We start from the raw sequence: 23,993 nt of genomic DNA on the forward strand, positions 1-23,993 counted from the left end.
AATAATAATAATAATAATAATAATAATAATAATAATGGAATAAGAATAAGAATAATATATTATAGAACTCTATAACAACCCCTTTTAAAGAAACTCCAATATGCAGTTGATAACGTAGTCTGTGCGCATTCAGAAGACATCCCACAAGCCACTCTAATAATAATAGAGGGAATAATAATAATAATGGAATAATAAGAAGAAGAATATCTGTTATAGAACTCTATAACAACCCCTTTTATAAAACGCCAATACGCTGATGATAACGTAGTCTGTGCGCATTCAGAAGACATCCTACAAGCCACTCACCGGAGTGAGGAGAGAGCGGACTCACCTTCACAGGCTTTGCCGTCAGCCGCCAATCTATATCCAGCGTGGCACTCGCAGTGGGCCGACCCACGCCGGTTCTGGCACTTGTGCATGCAGCTGCCATTCCTGTCGGCACACGGGTTCCTCACTAGGGAGACAAGGAGACAGAACAAACCCTTGAGCAAGACGCTCCTTCCTTTACGCGGGGAGGCTAATTTAACTAATTTAACTAATTTACGACACCATAAAAACCTTCCAGCAGCGTGTGGAAGAATAAGGAAGTACTACCATCAAGGGCTCGGTGTCATGAGTGGACGATGAAGCAGCAGGAATCGAGCATACCCTCAAGAAGCCGGAAGCTGGAAAAATGTTAATATTGCCTCTGTGTCTGTCTATATATGTCGTATGTCTAATAATGGCATGGAATGTTTGCCATGTATATATACATTGTGATCCGCCCGGAGAAGGACGGAATATAAATATTGTAAATAAACAAATCTATATATATAAAAATGTAACGTGCATTTTTCCCATGGAGTAAACAACAAAACCACAAGAAAACCGCACTACAAACTAGAGCTGACGGCTGGCACAACAAAACATTGCATGGAAAGTTCCTTGACAAAATTGAACGAAAAGCTGATGAGAAGACCTGGCTATGGCCACCCAATCTATGTCTTTCAATAAAAAAACCTTAAAAATAAAGTCCAAATTACAGAAGACGAGGAAGAGCCGTTCTCCCCCTGGCTGCCAGTCAGAAAGATAGGCCCCGCCTCCTTTAGGCCTCGTTCACTTAGGCCTTTTCCACACTGCCTATAAAATACAGATTATCTGATTTGTACTGGATTATATGTCAGTGAAGATTATAAATGTAAAATATAAAAATTATTGTGTTATAATAAAACAGAACAAGGAAATAACATTTACTAACTACCACTAATTCCTCAGTACGTTATTTCCCATACCACCACACTTCGCCACAGCAACGCGTGGCCGGGCACAGCTAGTAAATATATAAATTTACTGAGACAGTTTCCCCATATTTGGAGTGAGTTCAGCCGGCCAGGAAATGGTTGCAAATTCCTCATAGTCTCCTGAGACGAAGGGCCAAGATTGGGTTGCCGATTTGTGTTCAAGACCACGCTCCAACGGCAGATATTATTTATGTTCTTTGGGACACCTTCCGGGGGATGTTTTGGCTGCGAAGGAGAAGGAACCCAGCCAAGGCAAACGGAACGGTCGGGTCAGGAGGCTCCGGGTTAGGTTTCTTGAAGAGAAACGGTTGTGTGCAGAGAAGGAATAGGGTCTGTCTGGGATGGCGAAGGCAAAAGAGATAAAGGGAGGAGATGAAGTGACAGTGGGAGTCCAAGTCAAACACAACGGTCGGGTCAGGAGGCTCCGGAATAGGTTTCTTGAAGAGAAACGGTTGTGTACAGAGAAGGAATTGGGTCTGTCTGGGATGGTGAAGGCAAAAGACATAGAGGGAGGAGACAAAGTGACAGTGGGAGTCCTAGGCAAACGGAACGGTCGGGTCAGAAGGCTCCGGGTTAGGTCTCTTGAAGAGAAACGATTGTGTGCAGAGAAGGAATAGGGTCTGTCTGGGATGGCGAAGGCAAAAGAGATAAAGGGAGGAGACGAAGTGACAGTGGGAGTCCAAGGCAAACGGAACGGTCGGGTCAGGAGGCTCCGGGTTAGGTTTCTTGAAGAGAAACGATTGTGTGCAGAGAAGGAATAGGATCTGTCTGGGATGGTGAAGGCAAAAGACATAGAGGGAGGAGACAAAGTGACAGTGGGAGTCCGCCAGATGATAAAACAAGAAGGGTTCATGGGATGTTCAGGTGGTGACTTCCCTGGGTATTTGGATGGGCAGATAAACCGCTAAGAGCCAGTACTGAATATTGAATAATAATAATTATTATTATTATTATTTATTTACAGTATTTATATTCTGTAATCCCAACCTGCTGAGCTGCATCGTATGAGTCTACTACACAGACGATATAATGTTTGAATATGTTTTTTTCGCTTTGTAAGAGCCTGTAACAAACACAGCTACTCACCACGGCTACTAACCAGCTGTGGTGCAGCTGGTTAGTAGCCAGTTGCAATAAATCACTATTGACTGAGAGGTCATGAGTTCGAAGCCAGCCTGGGTCGGATTGAGCTCCTGACCATTAATAGTCCAGCTTGCTGTTGACCGAAAGACAGTTGCATCTGTCGAGTAGGAAATTTAGGTACCGCTTTATGCATGGAGGCTAATTTAAGTAATTTACGACACCATAAAAACCTTCCAACAGTGTGCGGAAGAATGAGGAAGTACTACCATCAAGGGCTCGGGTGTCACAGTGGATGATGAAGCAGCAGGAGAGATAGTGAAACAGAGGGTGAAGACAGAGAGATGGGAGATACTCACAAATGCAATGTTTCCCGTCATCCTTCAGCTGGTAGTTCGGACGGCATCGGCACTGGTGTTGGGACAGAGTAAGCTGCACACAGTCGTGTTCACACCCGCCATTGTTGATAGCGCAAGTGTTGATGGCTACAAGGGAACACAATGAGAAGAGCACAAAGGAAAATATGTGCAGAGGATTATCGTTTCGACTTTTAAATCTTCTCCTGGGATTTAACACCAGCATTCTAAACAATAGAGTTCCCTGAAGGCTTTTAACTATATTCCTCAAAGAGGTATCTTTCATGTCTGGGATGTTTGCCGAGATGAGGCCATCTTTCCCTATCCTGTTGGGCAGGGAATTATAGGAGTTGTAGTCTAACAGGCCTGCAGGGTATTGGATTGGAGAAATTACATGTTAGAAATATAATCTTTGGTTACCACATTACTTGCCTATATTAATTATATATTATATATTAAATGTAATATTACTAATAATATTACCATATAATGATATAGTGTAGTATAGTAATTTAATGCTTATATTGTGCTGTGCTAATAATATATTGTACAGTAGAGTCTCACTTATCCAACATAAACGGGCTGGCAGAACGTTGGATAAGCGAATATGTTGGATAATAAGGAAGGATCAAGGAAAAGCCTATTAAACATCAAATTAGGTTATGATTTTACAAATTAAGCACCAAAACATCATGTTATACAACACATTTGACAGAAAAAGTAGTTCAATACACAGTAATGCTATGTAGTAATTACTGTATTTACGAATTTAGCACCAAAAAATCACGATATATTGAAAACATTTGACTACAAAAATGCATTGGATAATCCAGAACGTTGGATAAGCGAGTGTTGGATAAGTGAGACTCTACTGTAAATGTAGTCAATAAATAAATAAAACACATCTAAAACTATCTCTATCTTCACACTTCAAATTCCAACCCACAACTGAAAAAACAAAAAAAATCTGAGGCTCATAGCTCCAACTGTCACTTTGGCTCCGCCCATTTCCAGTTAAGCTAAGCAAATGTCTCCATTTCTGTCCCTCTTTGAACATCTCCAAACCCATCTTATATATGACCAGAAGAATACTTTCCCTTCCAAGGAATAACCCCAGTTGAACCGTGTAAATTTTCCGACTGTAAATTTTCCGACTGTAAGTGCTCTGCTTGCCTTTACCGCGCGGAGTACATTCCAGCTTGGGACAAGTAATCAGAACCAGAAGCCGTCCTCTGGCAAGGCACACATGTGCGGCTACAATATGGGTAGGCTGGCCATTCTTTCCGGAGTATATACGAGTTGTAGTTCACCCACAACTAGGGAAACTGTGACCACCGATGATGGATCTGGACCAAACTTGGCACACACAACCCCCATGACTGACTCAACCTACTGAAGGTGTTTGAGGGGACTAACTCATTATAGTGGGAGTTGTAGTCTACCCTACAGCCAGAGAGCACACTCAACCCCACCGACGACACATCCAGAGCCTTACAGGGTTACTACAACCCAACGACAGAATTCAGACAAAAGCAATACGGGGCTGTACTATAAAAAAATCAAGGGAGACAAGACGATGCAATGTACGAACACGGTCTGTATTTTGCAACGTTTGAGTGTTGGAATCACAACGCTTGAAGAACGCCTGAAAGCAGGAATGTTTGTGTGATGCCTGGGGCACGGGCTTTGAGCAATTCCAGGCGGGAAGCCAACCTATCTGCAAACACGCCCGATTAAAAGGGCCTGAACGAGAATGTAAACAAATGATCGGCTCGTAATTGACCGGACTACGGAGGGAAGCCGGGAGGCTGATGTAAGCGGATGGAAGGGAGCCAAAACCCAACAGACTCCCAGTGATCCGTCCCAGAGTTTAACGACCCAGACGATCTCCGATCTGATTGTGTTGGAATAACGGTCTGTGTAAACAAATTAGTATCGTTTACACAAGCGGGGTCGAGTCAAGATCCGCCTTTGATTGGATATAGATAGAGGCAGAAATACTACCAAGGCAGCTCGGGAGAGACAAAGCCAGAAGTGACTTTGGCTGTCTACAGGGACGTTGCCCAGGGGATGTGTTACCATCCTGCTGGGGGGCTTCTCTCATGTCCCCACAAGCTAGAGCTGACAGATGGGAGCTCACCCAACTTGAGAACATCCTGCAAGTCGCTTCTGGTGCGAGAGAATTGGCCATCTACAGAGGATATTGTCTGGATGTGTTACCATCCTGCTGGGAGGCTTCTCTCACGTCCGCGCAAGCTAGAGCTGACAGATGGGAGCTCACCCAAGTTGAGAACATACTGCAAGTCGCTTCTGGTGCGAGAGAATTGGCCATCTACAGAGGATATTGTCTGGATGTGTTACCATCCTGCTGGGAGGCTTCTCTCATGTCCCCGCAAGCTAGAGCTGACAGACGGGAGCTCACCCGACTTGAGAACATCCTGCAAGTCGTTTCTGGTGTGAAAGAATTGCCTGAGGATATTGCCTGGATGTGTTACCATCCTGCTGGGAGGCTTCTCTTATGTCCCTGCAAGCTAGAGCTGACAGATGGGAGCTCACCCAAGTTGAGAACATACTGCAAGTCATTTTGGGTGTGAGAGAATTGACCGTCTATAGAGACGTTGCCTAGGGGATGTGTTACTACCCTGCTAGAAGACTTCTCTCATGTCCCCACGAGCTAGAGCTGACAGGCGGGAGCTCACCCCATCTCGTGGATTCGAACCAGCAACCTTCAGGTCAGCAGTCCAGCCAGAACAAGGATTTAACCCATTGTGCTATGCCTCAAGATGGCAGTGGTGCATTCAAGAATTCAATGACTGCTTGTTGCTTAAGTTGCATTGACCGACCGTCTGCGCAGGGTTCCATGCTTTGCATTTTAACAACACAACCGTTCAATGCTAAGGCTTTCTGCCAAATGGAAATAACTCTAATCAAGAGTCTACTGAACAAGCCTGCCACAAACCAGGACTGCCATGTGTTGAGAAGTTACGACGGTGGAGGCATTCATTTTCATTCAACCCTCAAGCTTGAATAATATCAAGCTTTGTTTTTCCGCAATTTTAGAGGAATATTCTCAAGCTGTGTTTGGATGGATCTCGAATCCATAGATAAGGAGGGGTGGCGGTATTAATAGCAACCATCTGCTATCATTCCTTGAGTTACGTTTCTGGCGCATCTCGCCTCCTTTCCGTCCAAGAGTTAGTTCCGAGCAAGACAAACAAGGATCTCACCAAAGTAAAATCCTAGCATTCCACCGAATGGAGACGTGCCAGTTCAAAAATGGTCTCAAATGGTCTAGAGGTGATACCACGAGCATCTAGAAACAGTCGCGGGGATTGTAGAACTACAACTACAGGTCCTGCCATTGTTCAAGCCACCAAACGCTACAACTTACCAAGACAGGTCCTGCCGTCGGTGTGCAAGCGAAACTCTGGCTTGCACTCGCAGTAATAGGATCCGAGAGTATTCACGCATCTGTGCTGGCAGCCTCCGTTGTGGACCTGGCATTCGTCCACGTCTGGAAGGGAAGCAAAAATAGAAACAATCAGGGCGGCGGGAAGGAGAGAAGCCGCACTCGGGATTTCTCCTGGCCAGGTCCTACTCCAAAAAGACGGGAGAATCATTTCCAATCACGGCGTCAAATGAGCCCGTGGGGAACTGGCCCCATAACCAATGGGAGCTTGTGTCCAACACAGAACAAGGAGGAATTTGATCGGACCGGAGCCAAGCCTTCCAAATCAATGGGAATGATATCCTATTTTGAACTGTACGGCTTCATAAACTGTGGGTCCCGACCCCAAAGTTAGCTCACTGTTGGGACCCTGAAAAAGTTTTCCAAATGCCACCTAGTGCCTGATATATGTATAACTGCTAGGACACATTCAACACGTGCAAAACCAAGTACATATGCCATTATTGGGGTACATTCAACTTATGCAAAACTAGGTATGTATACCATTCCTGGGGCAAAATCAACCTGTGCAGAAACAGGTAAATATATCATTACTATGGCAAAATAAACCTGCCCAAAACAAGATACTTATACCATTCCTAGGACAAAATAAACCTGTGCAAAACCAGGTACATATACCATTCCTAGGACAAAATATACCTGTGCAAAAACGAGTAAATATATCATTTCTAGGACAAAATAAACCTGTGCAAAAACAGGTAAATATACAATTCCTAGGGCAAAATAAACCTGTGCAAAACCAGGTACATATACCATTCCTAGGACAAAATATACCTGTGCAAAAACGAGTAAATATATCATTTCTAGGACAAAATAAACCTGTGCAAAAACAGGTAAATATACAATTCCTAGGGCAAAATAAACCTGTGCAAAAACAGGTACATATACCATTCCTAGGACAAATAAACCTGTGCAAAACCAGGTAAATATACAATTCCTAGGACAAAATAAACCTGTGCGAAAACAGGTAAATATATCATTCCTAGGACAAAATCAACGTGTGCAAAACCAGGTACATATGCCATTACTAGGACAAAATAAACCTGTGCAAAAACAGGTACATAGACCGTTCCAGGGGCGAAATAAACCTGTGCAAAAACAGGTAAATATATCATTCCTATGGCAAAATAAACCTGTGCAAAAACAGGTACATATACCATTCCTAGGACAAAATAAACCTGTGCAAAACAAGGGAAATACACAATTCCTAGGACAAAATAAACCTGTGTAAAAACAGGTAAATATACCATTCCTAGGACAAAATCAACCTGGGCAAAAACAGATACATATACCATTCCTATGGCAAAATAAACCTGCGCAAAACAAGATACATATGCCATTCCTAGGACAAAATAAACCTGTGCAAAAACGGGTAAATATATCATTCCTAGGACAAAATATATCTGTGTAAAAACAGGTACATATACAATTCCTAGGATAAAATAAACCTGTGCAAAAACAGGTAAATATACCATTCCGAGGGCAAATGCAACCTGTGGTATGATTTCTTTTCCAAAGGTCGACTGAGGACAAGCACACTTTGGCTGTGACTTTTTTCTCTCTCTCCGCCACTTGACAAAATCTAATGTCTTTCTTTTTGAAATCGTTAATTGGATTAACGATTGCGCCGCCTCTCGACCTGTTTCTTCGGTGTTGCCAGGAAGGCGAGCCGAAAGGGAAGCCCTCGTAAGGCTGCTAAGCCAAGGGAATGGGATTCTTTCCCAGCTGGAAAAGGAAGGTGTGCCAATCCACCTTGGCTGGGTTTGCAAGTTCTTTTGGACCCGCTTTGTGACATTCAAAGCAACCAAACAGAGGCCCAATTTAAGCACCAAGGCTTAAGCACACAATGGTCCGGGCTTTAGCACAGCAGAAAAAATACTGGAGGTCTTTGGAGCAATTTATAAGCGTTATAGTTCACCTCCATCCATGGCACACAAGGATGGATCTGGACCCAAGTTAGCAGGCAATACCCGGTATGCCCCAAATTTAAACACTGGTGGGTTCTGAGAATTTATTACAATATTTCTATCTATATATATAAAAGAGTGATGGCATCACGGCGACGCACAAAACAACAAAACTACAGGCCCCCCAACCTCGAAATTTGACAACACAACCCATCATCCGCCTCTAGGTTGATACAACAAAAAGAAAAGAAAAACAAAGTCCTAATTAGAGGGAGAGGAATAATTGTTTTTATCCAATTGCTGCCAGTTAGAAGGCTAAGCTCCTCCAACTTCGTCTCCTAGCAACCCAATTAAAAAATAATAATAAACACTAAAAATAATTAAAACACTAAAAAATTAATACAATAAAATACTATAATAACAGAAAATAACTAAAAATAATACAAGAAAATAATAAAATATAATAAATAAAAAGATAACTTACAATAAAAATAATTTAAAAATACAAATGACGTCAAATAAAAATTACACAACAATTTTTAACCAATACTACCACCACTTTGCCACAGCAACGCGTGGCCGGGCACAGCTAGTATAATATAGAATTGGCCTGGACATTCTGGAGTTGTAAGTCCTGGGATGTATAGTTCACCTGCAATCTATAATCACGCTGAACTCCACCAAAGATGAGATTGGACCAAACTTGGCACACAGGGCCCGCCATGACCAGCAAAAAATACTGGAGGTCTTTGGGGAAATGACATAAATAATAAATAATATAAGAACAAATGAAGACATTATTTTTATATGAATAATAAAAATATAAAAAAATCATTAATAGAATATGAGAGAATATAGTAAGAAACACTGGGGTGTCTGTGGTGGAGGAACAACAGAAAATCTAGGATGAATACGACACAAAGGTATAAATAAATACATCGAAACTATTTCCAAACAAACACTGAAAGTCATGGAGCAACCGCAAATCATCAATCGAATATGAGAGACTATAGTAAGAAACACTGGGGTGTCCGTGGTGGAGGAAAAAGAAAAAATCTAGGATGAATACGACACAAAAAATACATCAAAACTATTTCCAGACAAACACTGAGAGTCATGGAGCAACCGCAAATCATCAACAGAATATGAGAGACTATAGTAAGAAACACTGGGGTGTCCATGGTGGAGGAAAAACAGAAAATGTAGGACACAAAGTATAAATAAATAAATACATTGAAACTATTTCCCGACACACACTGGGAGTTCTGGAGCAACCGCAAATCATCAATAGAATAAGAGAGAATATAGTAAGAAAAACTGGGGTGTCCGTGGTGGAGGAAAAACAGAAAATGTCGGACACAAAAGTATAAATAAATAGTGAGCGCTGTGAACATGTCCCAGAGCCCTGCCAGTGTCCTCCACAAACACCATCCTGGTCACCACCCAAGTGAAGGCTTTCATTCAGGGACAATTTCCTCCACCACAGACACCCCAGTGTTATAGCGAGAGCCATGAACATGTCCCAGAGCCCTGCCAGTGTCCTCCGCAAACACCATACTTCACAACAACCAAGTGAAACCTTTCATTTGGGGGGCAATGTCATCCTAAATTTTCTGTTTTTCCTCCACCACAGACATCCCAGTGTTATAGCGAGCACCATGAACATGTCCAAAAGCCCTGTCTATGCTGTCCACACACACCACACTTCCCACCACCCAAGTGAAGGCTTTCATAAAGGGACAATTTCCTCCTAGATTTTCTGTTTTTCTTCCACCACAGACACCCCAGTGTTATAGCGAGTGCTGTGGACATGTCCCAGAGCCCTGCCGATGTCCTCCACAAACACCATCCTGCCCACCACCTTTCATTCAGGGACAATTTCACTCTAGATTTTTTCTTCCTCCACCACAGACACCCCAGTGTTATAGCGAGCGCCGTGAATATGTCCAAGAGCCCTGCTAGTGTCCTCCACAAACACCATCCTTCACACCACCTTTCATTCAGAGACAATTTCACTCTAGATTTTGTTTTGCCTCCACCACAGACACCCCAGTCTTCCTTACTCTCTCCATTTCCTCCTAGATTTGGTGTTTTTCCTCCTCTCTTTCCAGGAGCTGCAAAAAGGGGATTTTGCACAGAAGCGGAGCAACACGGGGAGATGTAGAGCAACCGCCTACCTGGCTGCAAATCCGGCCGGCCGGCGTTGTATCCCAAATAGCACGGGTAGCAATTCCTCCAGACGTAGCGGTAATGAAGCGCCGGCGCAGGAGGGATGCTCTGGAAGAGAACGGCGCACCAGAGCCACACGCTGCAGCGCATCGCTCGGCTGTGAAATCTAAACCGGCAACGGGACGGACACAAAGAAGAGCCGGGAAACGTCGAAACCCGCAACTCGTAATCTGGTCTAAAATCAAGACGAGTTTCGAGACGCATCCCGAGAGAAGCCAATGCGCTCAGTGTCTGGTGGCAGCTTCCGAACAACTCTTCTGAACAACTCTTTTTGGAGAGCTTTCCCAGAGCCGTGCCCTCGCTTCTCAGCTTTCAGGCCCGCCCACCCACCGCAGGTAAGCAATGCCCCGCCGTCCCAGATTCCTCCTCCTCCTCGCTCCCAAAGTTTATACGACTCTGGAAAAAAAAGAAAAAACGTGTGCGACATTCATGGCTCTGCGCACAGGCAAACCAAAGGAATCCTGGCGGCCGTCTCCGGGGCTTTATTGCATTTTTGGCAGAGTCTGAAACTGGCCGTGTAAACAACGAAAGAAACCAGGAGAGCAATACGAGGGGATGTATTGTGTATGCGAGTGCGCGTTAAATGAACACCACATTTTGGAAAACGCTGCCCCAAAAAAAAAGCATTCTTTGTCTCTTTCTGACCAGGACGGGAAGGAGATGTTCGCCTGCAGAGACAATGAAATATTCCGCAATCAATGCATTTGTAACCGAAATATTCAGGCAGCGGAACCAAAGGGGAGTGTGTTTCGTTTTGTTCTCACTGGAAAAGTGGAAGTTTTATTAATCGTGTTGAAATCGAACTTGTTGTGAGTCCCGGCGAGAAACATGCTCGGAGTTGGCGTTAATCTGGGGAGGAATGCGATGCCGACAATGGGATAATATAGTCATCGTGATTGGTTGATCGACTGATTGCATACCAGGAGGTCATGAGTTCGAGGCCCGCTCGGAGCCTATGTTTGTCTTGTCTTTGTTCTATGTTAAAAGGCATTGAATGTTTGCCTATGTGTGTATATTGTGATCCGCCCTGAGTCCCCTTCGGGGTGAGAAAGAAGGGCGGAATATAAATGCTGTAAATAAATAAATAAATAAATAAATAAATAAACAAGCGCGGAATAATGATTCGAATCCATATTCAAAATGTTCGGAATCCAAAGTTGTTTTGGAGCTCGGGTTTGGGGATACTTGTATGATTTTGTTTTGTAGCCCACCTCAAGCCATGAGGGGAGACAGGTAAGAAATAAAATAAAATAAAAATAATTATATATATATATATATATATATATATAGGGGCCGGATTGTGGCGCAACTGGCTAGTAACCAGCTGCTATAAATCACTACTGACCGAGAGGTCATGAGTTCGAAGCCCGGGTCGGGTTAAGCCTCCGACCATTAAAAAAAAAAATAGCCCCGGCTTGCTGTTGACCTAGCAGCCCCGAAAGACAGTTGCATCTATCAAGTAGGGAAAATTTAGGTACGCTTTATGCGGGAGGCTAATTTAACTAATCTACAACACCATAAAACTGCTCACGAGGAAAAGAATGAGGAAGAACAGCCACCAATGGACGGTGAAGCAACAGCTCCCCCTGTGGCCGGAATCGTGAAGCTGGAAAGATGTTAAAAAATGCCTCTGTGTCTGTCTAAAACTGAATGTTGTTTGTCTGTTGGCATTGAATGTTTGCCATATATGTGTTCACTGTAATCCGCCCTGAGTCCCCTTCGGGGTGAGAAGGGCGGAATATAAATACTGTAAATAAATAAATTATATATATATATATATATATATATATATATATATATATATACATACTAGCAGTGCCCAGCCACGCGTTGCTGTGGCATTTTCTGGTGGTGTTGGTGAGAAATTGTTGAGGTAGTGGTGGTATTGAATGTCTGTTGTATGGTAGTCTTTATGTTTCGTATGCACACTGAAGTGGATTATATGGCAGTGTGGAGTCAAGATAATCCAGTTCAAAGCAGATAATATAATATTCTAAATGGGTTATATAGCTGTGTGGAAGGGCCTTGAGTCTACACTGCCATATAATCCAGTTAAAATCTGATAATCTGTGGAAGAGGCCTAAGTGAGGCCTAACTGTGCCTGTCCTCTGAGCTGAGTAGGTTGCTAGGAGACCAAGTGGGCGGAGCTTAGCCTTCTAACTGGCAGCAATTGGATAAAAAACTATTATTCCTCTCCTTGTAATTAGGACTTTATTTTTCTTTTCTTTTTGTTGTATCAACCTAGAGCCGTGAATGATGGGTTGTGTTGTCAAATTTCGAGGTTGGGGGGCCTGTAGTTTTGTTGTTTTGTCCGCTGCCCTGATGCCATCACTCTTTTATATATAGAGATATATATATATTATGTACGTTTGTAGGACTGAGTAAACAACAAAACCACTCAACCAAATCGCACCAAATTTGGCCACAAAAGACATAGTCATCCCATCTATGTCTTTCAAACAAAAAAACCTGGAAAATAAAGTCCAAATTAGAGAACGAGGAAGAGCCGTTTTCAACCCTGGTTGCTGGTCAGAAGGGTAGGCCCTGACCCCTTTAGGCCCCGCCCACTTCATCTCCTAGCAACATCCTTGATACAGCCAGGGTTCAGGCTTTTGAGGCTGCAAGGCTATTCAGTGCTATTCCACCTGGCCAACAAAGCATTCCCATAAGCCATAGCAACGCGTGGTCGGGCACAGCTAGTAATATTATATTATTCTTATTCTGCAGGAAACCTTGATTGACCACAGGCTTTAATATGTGTTGTGTGCACACCAACGAGAAAGAGAGCACATAGGTGTGTGTACATACATGTGCATGCACACACTTCCCTCTTCTTCTTTTTTCTACGAAACTCATAAAACGTCATTAACTTCTCGGGAATGTTTTGTAACGTTATTGAGGAAAGACCGACGCCGCTGTCGGAACGGCAGGCATTTCTGCGGCACGCTTTGGCTCCGACCGAGTTTCAAATGGAAAAAACTGTGGTTTGGAGCAGGACGGGGATCATTCCAAGGTGGTTTGTGGGACCAGCGCATGGATCCGAGCCAGGAAGGGGAGAGCGAGAGGGCCCCCTTGCTCACTCCTCTTGGACTCTTTTTTAAAGTGGCTCTGAAACCACGGATAGCTTCAGCTCTATCTCCCATTACTGGCCCTCCGTCCAATGGCATTGCAGGTTATGGCGAGCGCCGTGAACATATCCCAGAGCCCTGCCCTTGTCCTCCACAAACACCACAGTGCTCACCACCCACGTGAAGGCTTTCAGACGGGGACAATATCATCCTAGATGTTCTGTTTCTCCTCCAGAATGGACATCCCAGGGTTCCTTCATTTGCATGACCCCGCCCACTGCCTCTCCCTTAACCCTTTCCTATGGTTAACAGAGGAATTGATCACCAACTGAACAAGAGGTCTAGGGAAAATTCATCATGATTTACAAGAGTTGTACTTGACCTACATCCAGGGAACTCTGTTCGCCCAACCAAGGATGGAGCTGGACCAAACTTGCCACGGATTATGGGACTTGCAGTATTTTCACTGATACTGTGACCCCCACCGACAATGGACTGGGACCAAACTTGGCACCGAGAAGCCCACGACCAAAAGAACACACTGCAGTGATTTGGGGATGACTGACCTCAGATCTGGGACAATCTCGTCCTAGATTTTCTGTTTTTCCTCCACCACAGACACCCCAGTGTTATAGCGAGTGCCGTGAACATGTCCCAGAGCCCTGCCAGTGTCCTCCACAAACACCATCCTGCCCACCACCCAAATGAAGGCGAATTGCATCCTAGATTTTGTTTTTCCTCCATCACAGACACCTCAGTGTTATAGCGAGCACTGTGAACATGTCCCAGAGCCCTGCCGATGTCCTCCACAAACACCATCCTGCCCACCACCTTTCATTCAGGGACAATTTCATTCTAGATTTTGTTTTTCCTCCACCACGGACATCCCAGTGTTCCTTACTCTCTCTCCATTTTCTCCTAGATTTTCAGTTTTTCCTCCACCACAGACACCCCAGTGTTATAGCAAGCATTGTGAACATGTCCAAGAGCCCAGCCAGTGTCCCCCAAACACACCATCCTGCCCACCACCCAAGGGAAGGCTTTCATTCAAGGACAATTTCATTCTAGATTTTGTTTTTTGTCCACCACAGACACCTCAGTGTTATAGCGAGCGCCGTGAACATGTCCAAGAGCCCTGTCTATGTCCTCCACAAGCAACACACTTCCCACCACCCAATGAAGGCTTTCAAATGGGGATATTTTCATTCTAGTTTTCATTTGTCCTCCACCACAGACACCCCAGTGTTATAGCGAGCGCCGTGAACATGTCCAAGAGCCCTGTCAACGTCCTTCACCAACACCACCCTGCCCACCACCCAATTAAGGCTTTCAAACAGGGACAATTTCATTCTAGATTTTGTTTTTCCTCCACTACGGACATCCCAGTGTTCCTTACTCTCTCTCCATTTTCTCCTAGATTTTCTGTTTTTCCTCCACCACAGACACCCCAGTGTTATAGCAAGTACTGTGAACATGTCCCAGAGCCCTGCCAATGTCTTCCACAAACACCATCCTGCCCACCACTCAAGTGAAGGCAAATTTCCTTCTAGATTTTGTTTTTCCTCCACCACAGACACCCCAGTGTTCCTTACTCTCTCTCCATTTTCTCCTAAATTTTCTGTTTTTCCTCCACCACAGACAACCCATTGTTATAGCGAGTACTGAGCCCTGCCGATGTCCTCCACAAACACTATCCTGCCCACCACCTTTCATTCAGGGACAATTTCATTCTAGATTTCGTTTTTCCTCCACCACAGACACCACAGTGTTATAGCGAGCACCGTGAACATGTCCCAGAGCCCTGCCGATGTCCTCCACAAACACCATCCTGCCCACCACCTTTCATTCAGGGACAATTTCACTCTAGATTTTGTTTTTCCTCCACCACAGACACCCCAGTGTTATAGCGAGCGCCGTGAACATGTCCAAGAGCCCTGCTAGTGTCCTCCACAAACACCATCCTTCACCCCACCTTTCATTCAGAGACAATTTCACTCTAGATTTTGTTTTTCCTCCACCACGGACACCCCAGTGTTCCTTACTCTCTCTCCATTTTCTCCTAGATTTTCTGTTTTTTTTCTCCTCTCTTCCCAGGGGATTTTGCAGAGGGCACGGAAGCAGAGCAACACCGTTCCTGGCATCTTCCCGTGCCAAGACTCCTCAACGGGAGCGATGCCAACCGGTTGCAAAGGTGCAATATTTGGGAAGGGAGGAGCAGGCCTCTTTCCTGTAAACATGCACCGCATCTAAGCCCTTTTGGGTGGGACAACTGGCAAAATTTCCTCATTCCTGAGGCCCATTAATCCTATTTATTAAAAGACGACAGGCCTGGCATCACCGAGCGCACGGAGAGGGCACAACTTGCAGAGTTTCCATACTTGACAAACAAAGTCGAAAATGCCGAAGTGGCAAGACATGCCTGAATGCATGGACATCCCTACATTATACCCAAATACAGACCTGTATAATTTGCTAATAAAGAAAACCAGCCAACGCACATATGAGTGGGTTTATTCTCTGGACAAAAATAGGAGAGGAAGAGGTTTCAGTCTGTTGAGCAACGGCATTTCGATTCTGGGGAGATTAGCGACTTGGCTGTCCTTCGAAGCCAGCCGGGGCTTTCGAGGTCTCGGAGAAACACAAAGCGGACAGGAAATTTAGCACATACCGGCGGCACGCTGTGTGCAAAGCCCCGGGTTCCAAAATTATCTCATTCCCAAAATAAGCCAATCGCATTCCCAAAGCCCCCAAAGTGGTTGTTTCGGGGACCAGAAGCAAAGCTCTGAAAAGAATGGGTGGGTTTCGTATCTATATATATAAAAATGTCATGTGAGTTTTTGCCACGAAGTAAACAACAAAACCACTGAACCAAATCGCACCAAATTTGGCCACAAGAGACATCGTCATCCACTTTACGTCTTTCAATCAAAAAAACCTAGAAAAATAAAGTCCTATATATATATGGAGCCTCCGGTGGCTCAGTGTGTTAAAGCCCTGGGCTGCTGAACTTCCAGACCGAAAGGTCCCAGGTTCAAATCCCAGGAGCGGAGTGAGCTCCCGCTGTTAGCTCCAGCTCCTGCCAACCTAGCAGTTCGAAAACATGCAAATGTGAGTAGATCAATAGGTACCGCTCCGGCGGGAAGGTAACGGCGTTCCATGCAGTCATGCCAATGGCCACATGACCTTGGAGGTGTCTACGGACAACGCCGGCTCTTCAGCTTAGAAATGGAGATGAGCACCAACCCCCAGAGTCGGTCACGACTGGACCTAACGTCAGGGGAAAACTTTTACCTTTACCTTATATATATAAATATAACTAGCTGTGCCCGGCCACGCGTTGCTGTGGCAAAGTGGTGGTGGTATTGGTTAAAAATGGTTGTGTAATTTTTATTTGATGTTTTTTGTATTTTTTATTAATTTTATTGTAAGTTATATTTTTAAATATTATATTTTATTATTTTCTTGTATTATTTTTAGTTATTTTCTGTTATTATAGTATTTTATTGTATTAATTTTTTAGTGTTTTTAATTATTTTTTTAGTGTTTTTTATTATTTTTTATTGGGTTGCTAGGAGACCAAGTTGGAGGAGCTTAGCCTTCTAACTGGCAGCAATTGGATAAAAGCAATTATTCCTCTCTCTCTAATTAGGACTTTATTTTTCTTTTCTTTTTGTTGTATCAACCTAGAGGCATGGATGATGGGTAGTGTTGTCAAATTTCGAGGTTGGGGGGCCTGTAGTTTTGTTGTTTTGTGCGTCGCCGTGATGCCATCACTCTTTTATATATATAGATGTGCATTTTTCCCATGAAGTAAACAACAAAACCACTGGACCAAATCACACCAAATTTGGCCACAAAAGACATAGTCATCCACTCTATGTCTCTCAATCAAAAAAACGTAGAAAAACAAAGTCGTCATATATACTGTGCTGGAGATGCTTTTAACTACTATTGGTGTTTTATATCCAAGGTGTTCCTTGCTTGGGTTTTAATACTGCTGTACGTACTTGGTTTTATCTTGTTTTTAATTATGTTGGTGCTAATCCATGAAATATGTAGTATTTCAAGGACATATCCTGACATTGATATTTGCAGCATTTTAATGTTTTAATGATTTATATAGGGTTTTAACGGCATGTTTGATATTGTATGTGATGGTCTGGCTTTTGTGTATTTGTTTGTTTGTCTTACATGTGAAAGACCTATGGTCTAAGCATTAAATAAATTTGAATTTGAATTTATAAATGTAATGTGCATTTTTCCCATGAAGAAAACCTACCTTGAATGGGAGCTTAGCGCAGCCTAACATGGCTGCCGCTCCCCGGCCAATCAGAAGCTTCCACGATGGACGCAAAGGTGGGGGCTAACGTCCTCTGCGTCCACATGGAAGATTGCCATACAAGCCCAGTGTGTAGCGATTGCGCATGCGCATCCGCCATTTTAGAAACATTTAGAATCATTACGAATTTTTGGAAATATCCTAAATTTTTGGGTGAAAAAATCGGAAATACTTTCTATATCGAAGCGCCAGCGCCCCCTACTTTAGAAACGAGAATTGAAACTTTTTTTTCATCGATCGGACATGCCTATTATCTACTCTACGTCTTTCAATTAAAAAAAACATAGAAAAAGGAACAACCAGAAATACTGTATAATATATTCACAAGCTTTAGGAAATAACATATACTAACTATCACCAATTTCTCAATACTTTATTTCCCATATCACCACAGCAACGCGTGGCCGGGCACAGCTTAGTCGCTTCCCAAAATATTCCAAAATCCAAGGTTCGAACCACAATCAAAGTAATCCTAGAATGAGAGTTGGAAGACACAATCCGAGCCTTCCCGACAGATGGCCATACAACCTCTGAATCCTAGAATCATCACGGTTTTCTTTCTAACAAGAAATCGAGCACAATGCCAAGTTGGGAAGGCAGCTCTCCAAGACCTTGCCCAGCGGAACGGAGACTTCTGAGACATTCCCAAATGCGGGAGACAGAAAACTGGAAGCGGTGAGACCGAGACCGCGGAGGCCGAGCCAAAGCCGCCTGGCGCTCGCCCGGATCTGTCTGCACTCCCCGGGCGCAAGGCTTCCTGGCTCTGGACCTGGGCCAGCCGACACAAAGACTCAAAGAGGGGAACGCTTTCGGAAGGGCATCAGCAAAGCTGTCACTCCAAGTTTGATTTCTGTTTTAACAGTCCAACATCAACAGTCTCTTGGGTCCCATCCAAACCGAACACTGAATGAATCTACACAGTGGACTTAATGCGGTTTCACTCCACTTGGATTGCCATGGCTCGGTGCCATGGAAAGCTGTATATATTTCAGATTTCAATATTAATGTCAAAAATACATACTCAAGTATAAGCCTAGTTTTTCAGCCCTTTTTTTTAAGACTGAAAAAGCCACCCTCGGCTTATACTCGGCTGAGGGTCCGGGTTGGCTTATATTTGGGTCGGCTTATACTCGAGAATATATTATACGTTTATTATTTTTATACGTTTATACATTTATTATTTTTCTCTATTATTGGTATTATTACATTTATTATTTTTCTCTATTATTATTGCAACTATTAAATTTATTATTTTTCTCTATTATCGGTATGATTACATTTATTATTTTTCTCTATTATTATCAGTATTATTACATTTATTATTTTTCTCTATTATTATCGGTATTATTACATTTATTATTTTTCTCTATTATTGTTGCAACTATTAAATTTATTATTTTTCTCTATTATTACTGGTATGATTACATTTATTATTTTTCTCTATTATTACTGGTATTATTACATTTATTCTTTTTCTCTATTATTATAGGTATGATTACATTTATTCTTTTTCTCTATTATTGTTGCTACTATTAAATTTATTATTTTTCTCTATTATTACTGGTATGATTACATTTATTATTTTTCTCTATTATTACTGGTATTATTACATTTATTCTTTTTCTCTATTATTATAGGTATTATTACATTTATTATTTTTCTCTATCATTATCGGTATTATTACATTTATTCTTTTTCTCTATTATTATCGGTATTATTACATTTATTATTTTTTTCTATTATTATTGTTATTTTTACATTTATTATTTTTTCTATTATTATTGGTATTTTTACATTTATTATTTTTCTCTATTATTATTGGTATGATTACATTTATTATTTTTCTCTATTATTATCGGTATCATTACATTTATTATTTTTCTCTATTATTATTGCTATTATAACATTTATTATTTTTCTCTATTATTATTGGTATTATTACATTTATTATTTTTCTCTATTATTATTGCTATTATTACATTTATTATTTTTCTCTATTATTGTTGCTACTATTACATTTATTTTACTCTGTTTTTATTATTATCAATACATTTATTATTTCACTCTGATATTATTACTTTTACTACAGTAGAGTCTCACTTATCCAACATAAACGAGCCGGCAGAACATTGGATAAGCGAATATCTTGGATAATAAGGAGGGATTAAGGAAAAGCCTATTAAACATCAAATTAGGTCATGATTTTACAAATTAAGCACCAAAACATCATGTTATAAAACAAATTTGACAGAAAATGTAATTCAATGTGCAGTAATGCTATGTAGTAATTACTGTATTTACGAACTTAGCACCAAAATATCACGATGTATTGAAAACATTGACTACAAAAATGCATTGGATAATCCAGAACCTTGGATAAGCGAGTGTTGGATAAGTGAGACTCTACTGTATTACATTTATTATTTTTCTCTATTATTGTTGCTACTATTACATTTATTTTACTCTATTTTTATTATTATTAATAATATATTTATTATTTCACACTGATATTATTATTACTGCATTTATTATTTTACTCTATTTATTATTATTATTATTATTATTATTATTATTATTACATGTATTATTTTACTCTAATTATTATTATTATTATTATTATTATTATTACATGTATTATTTTACTCTATTATTATTGAAAGGCTTAGAAATGGAAATGCTCCTCAAAGTCGGGAACGACTAGACTAGACAACACCACCGCCACCCATTACCTTCACAGGCTTTCCCATCGTCCTTCAACTTCTTCCCGTCCGGGCACTTGCAATAGAAACTCCCAATGGTGTTGCAGCATTCGGACTCGCAGCCGGCCTTCCCAGCGTCGCATTCGTTCACGTCTAGGAATGAAGGGCGGAGCAAAAATACAGTTAACAATGTGCCCAGTGATTTGAAGGGACAGAGAGTTTCATCTATGCTGACGATCATGTCATCAACGCACAAGTTGAGAGCTTTGAGATGGTTGAGCAGAAGCTCTCTGAAGCTTTACGTGCTCTTACTGCCTATCACGGGGAAACCCAGCTGATCCCTAATCCATCTAAAACACAGACACAGATTTTCATCTATGCTGACGATCTCGCCATCACCGCCCAAGCAGGGAGCTTTGAAATGGTTAAACAGAAGCTCTCTGAAGCTTTAGGTGCTCTTACTGCCTATGACAGGGAAAACCAGCTGATTCCTAATCCATCTAAAATGCAGACGCAGAGTTTCATCTATGCTGACGATCTCGCCATCATCGCCCAAGCTGAGAGCTTTGAAATGGTTGAACAGAAGCTCTCTGAAGCTTTAGGTGCTCTTACTGCCTATGACAGGGAAAACCAGCTGATTCCGAATCCATCTGAAATGCAGACGCAGAGTTTCATCTATGCTGACGATCACACCATCACCGCTCAAACACAGAGCTTTGAAATGGTTGAACAGAAGCTCTCTGAAGCTTTAGGTGCTCTTACTGACTATTCCAGGGAAAATCAGCTGATTCCTAATCCATCTAAAACACAGACGCAGAGTTTCATCTATGCTGACGACCTCGCCATCATCGCCCAAGAAGAGGGCTTTGAAATGGTTGAACAGAAGCTCTCTGAAGCTTTAGGTGCTCTTACTGACTATTACAGGAAAACCCAGCTGATTCCTAATCCATCTAAAACGTAGACTAGACATTGCAAGAAGGGACAGAGATTTTCATCTACGCTGACGATCTCGTCATCACCTCCCAAGCTGAGAGCTTTGAAATGGTTGAACAGAAGCTCTCCGAAGCTTTGGGTGCTCTCAATGTCTGTTTTCCCTGTACTCATATTTACATGTTTTTGAACTGCTAGGTCGGCAGAAGCTGGGGCTAAAAACGGGAGCTCACCCAGTCCCGTGGATTCGAACTGCCAACCTTGCTCAATCGTTTAACCCGCTGCACCACCGCAGCCACCTCAAATCCATTTATGGCCATCCAGACGAACCAGGAAGGCCTCCAAAGAAAGAGCCTCCACCGAACTCGGAGGCAGAGAGTTCCACTGTTGAACATCTCTTCTGACGTTCAGGAATTTCTTCCTAATGTCGACGTGGAATCTCCATGGCTCCATTGAACCTTATAGTCTACAGGGCAAAAGGAAACAAGAGCCGATCCCTCTTCCTCAAGACGAGATCACGATGGAACATCTCTAAACGCCGAATCCGTGCCAAGGCAGCAGAGCGAAACGGCTCTCCTCCTTCCCTCGAAGCTTTGATCGCTGGAGGGTTGCAGGACGGGTTGCTAATGAACGGCCCTCCCCTATTAAAACGGACCTGATGGGTCCAAATGAGGCGAGGCGGTCTCCACGCCAAGCTGGTGTTTTGGCTTTGCAAACATCTGAGGAACCACCCGAGTTTGACGTACGTCCTACAAAGGGTTTTGCGTTGCCTTAATCCATCATTCCTACGAAGTGGGACTGAGGGTTGGACAGAAGAGCAGAAAGGTCTCCCCTGGAGGGTATTCGGATTTCAAGAGAGTTCAAGTTGAGGTCTGATTTAGAAACGGGCAAGACATGACTAGAGAGCAAAACGAGCTGCAGGATGTCCTCCCCTCCCGCAGAAGCCCCTTTCCTTACCTAAGGTCTTATGAGACCATCTAGATGGCTTTTGAGGGTCCCATTCCTTATCTATGGTCTTCTGATAGCCTGATGAGATCATCTAGATGGCCTTTGAGGGTCCCTTTCCTTACCTAAGGTCTTATGAGACCATCTAGATGGCTTTTGAGGGTCCCATTCCTTATCTATGGTCTTCTGATAGCCTGATGAGATCATCTAGATGGCCTTTGAGGGCCCCTTTCCTTACCTAAGGTCTTATGAGACCATCTAGATGGCTTTTGAGGGTCCCATTCCTTATCTATGGTCTTCTGATGGCCTGATGAGATCATCTAGATGGCCTTTGAGGGTCCCTTTCCTTACCTAAGGTCTTATGAGACCATCTAGATGGCTTTTGAGGGTCCCATTCCTTATCTATGGTCTTCTGATGGCCTGATGAGATCATCTAGATGGCCTTTGAGGGTCCCTTTCCTTACCTAAGGTCTTATGAGACCATCTAGATGGCTTTTGAGGGTCCCATTCCTTATCTATGGTCTTCTGATAGCCTGATGAGATCATCTAGATGGCCTTTGAGGGTCCCTTTCCTTACCTAAGGTCTTATGAGACCATCTAGATGGCTTTTGAGGGTCCCATTCCTTATCTATGGTCTTCTGATGGCCTGATGAGATCATCTAGATGGCCTTTGAGGGTCCCTTTCCTTACCTAAGGTCTTATGAGACCATCTAGATGGCTTTTGAGGGTCCCATTCCTTATCTATGGTCTTCTGATGGCCTGATGAGATCATCTAGATGGCCTTTGAGGGTCCCTTTCCTTACCTAAGGTCTTATGAGACCATCTAGATGGCTTTTGAGGGTCCCATTCCTTATCTATGGTCTTCTGATGGCCTGATGAGATCATCTAGATGGCCTTTGAGGGTCCCTTTCCTTACCTAAGGTCTTATGAGACCATCTAGATGGCTTTTGAGGGTCCCATTCCTTATCTATGGTCTTCTGATAGCCTGATGAGATCATCTAGATGGCCTTTGAGGGTCCCTTTCCTTACCTAAGGTCTTATGAGACCATCTAGATGGCTTTTGAGGGTCCCATTCCTTATCTATGGTCTTCTGATAGCCTGATGAGATCATCTAGATGGCCTTTGAGGGTCCCTTTCCTTACCTAAGGTCTTATGAGACCATCTAGATGGCTTTTGAGGGTCCCATTCCTTATCTATGGTCTTCTGATGGCCTGATGAGATCATCTAGATGGCCTTTGAGGGTCCCTTTCCTTACCTAAGGTCTTATGAGACCATCTAGATGGCTTTTGAGGGTCCCATTCCTTATCTATGGTCTTCTGATGGCCTGATGAGATCATCTAGATGGCCTTTGAGGGTCCCTTTCCTTACCTAAGGTCTTATGAGACCATCTAGATGGCTTTTGAGGGTCCCATTCCTTATCTATGGTCTTCTGATGGCCTGATGAGATCATCTAGATGGCCTTTGAGGGTCCCTTTCCTTACCTAAGGTCTTATGAGACCATCTAGATGGCTTTTGAGGGTCCCATTCCTTATCTATGGTCTTCTGATAGCCTGATGAGATCATCTAGATGGCCTTTGAGGGTCCCTTTCCTTACCTAAGGTCTTATGAGACCATCTAGATGGCTTTTGAGGGTCCCATTCCTTATCTATGGTCTTCTGATGGCCTGATGAGATCATCTAGATGGCCTTTGA

General features: G+C 42.8%; 1 protein-coding gene across 4 annotated transcripts in view; it reads right to left on the reverse strand.

Annotated features, from left to right (window-relative positions):
• The window catches only part of megf6 (multiple EGF like domains 6), a 79,430-nt gene that overhangs the window by 37,322 nt on the left and 18,115 nt on the right, over positions 1–23,993 (reverse strand). For 2 of the 4 annotated variants that reach the window (XM_062965605.1, XM_062965604.1), the window contains 4 exons: positions 20,458–20,580; positions 6,108–6,230; positions 2,720–2,845; positions 332–454 (listed from right to left, as the gene is read on the reverse strand). In XM_062965605.1, coding sequence (XP_062821675.1) covers positions 332–454; positions 2,720–2,845; positions 6,108–6,230; positions 20,458–20,580 — 495 coding nt within the window. Of the gene's footprint in view, positions 1–331; positions 455–2,719; positions 2,846–6,107; positions 6,231–10,269; positions 10,636–20,457; positions 20,581–23,993 lie in introns of those variants that run through there. The other 2 variants (XM_062965607.1, XM_062965606.1) reach the window with 2 other exon arrangements.

The sequence above is a fragment of the Anolis carolinensis genome, unplaced genomic scaffold (assembly GCF_035594765.1).
Source record: "Anolis carolinensis isolate JA03-04 unplaced genomic scaffold, rAnoCar3.1.pri scaffold_15, whole genome shotgun sequence".
NCBI lineage: Eukaryota > Metazoa > Chordata > Lepidosauria > Squamata > Dactyloidae > Anolis > Anolis carolinensis.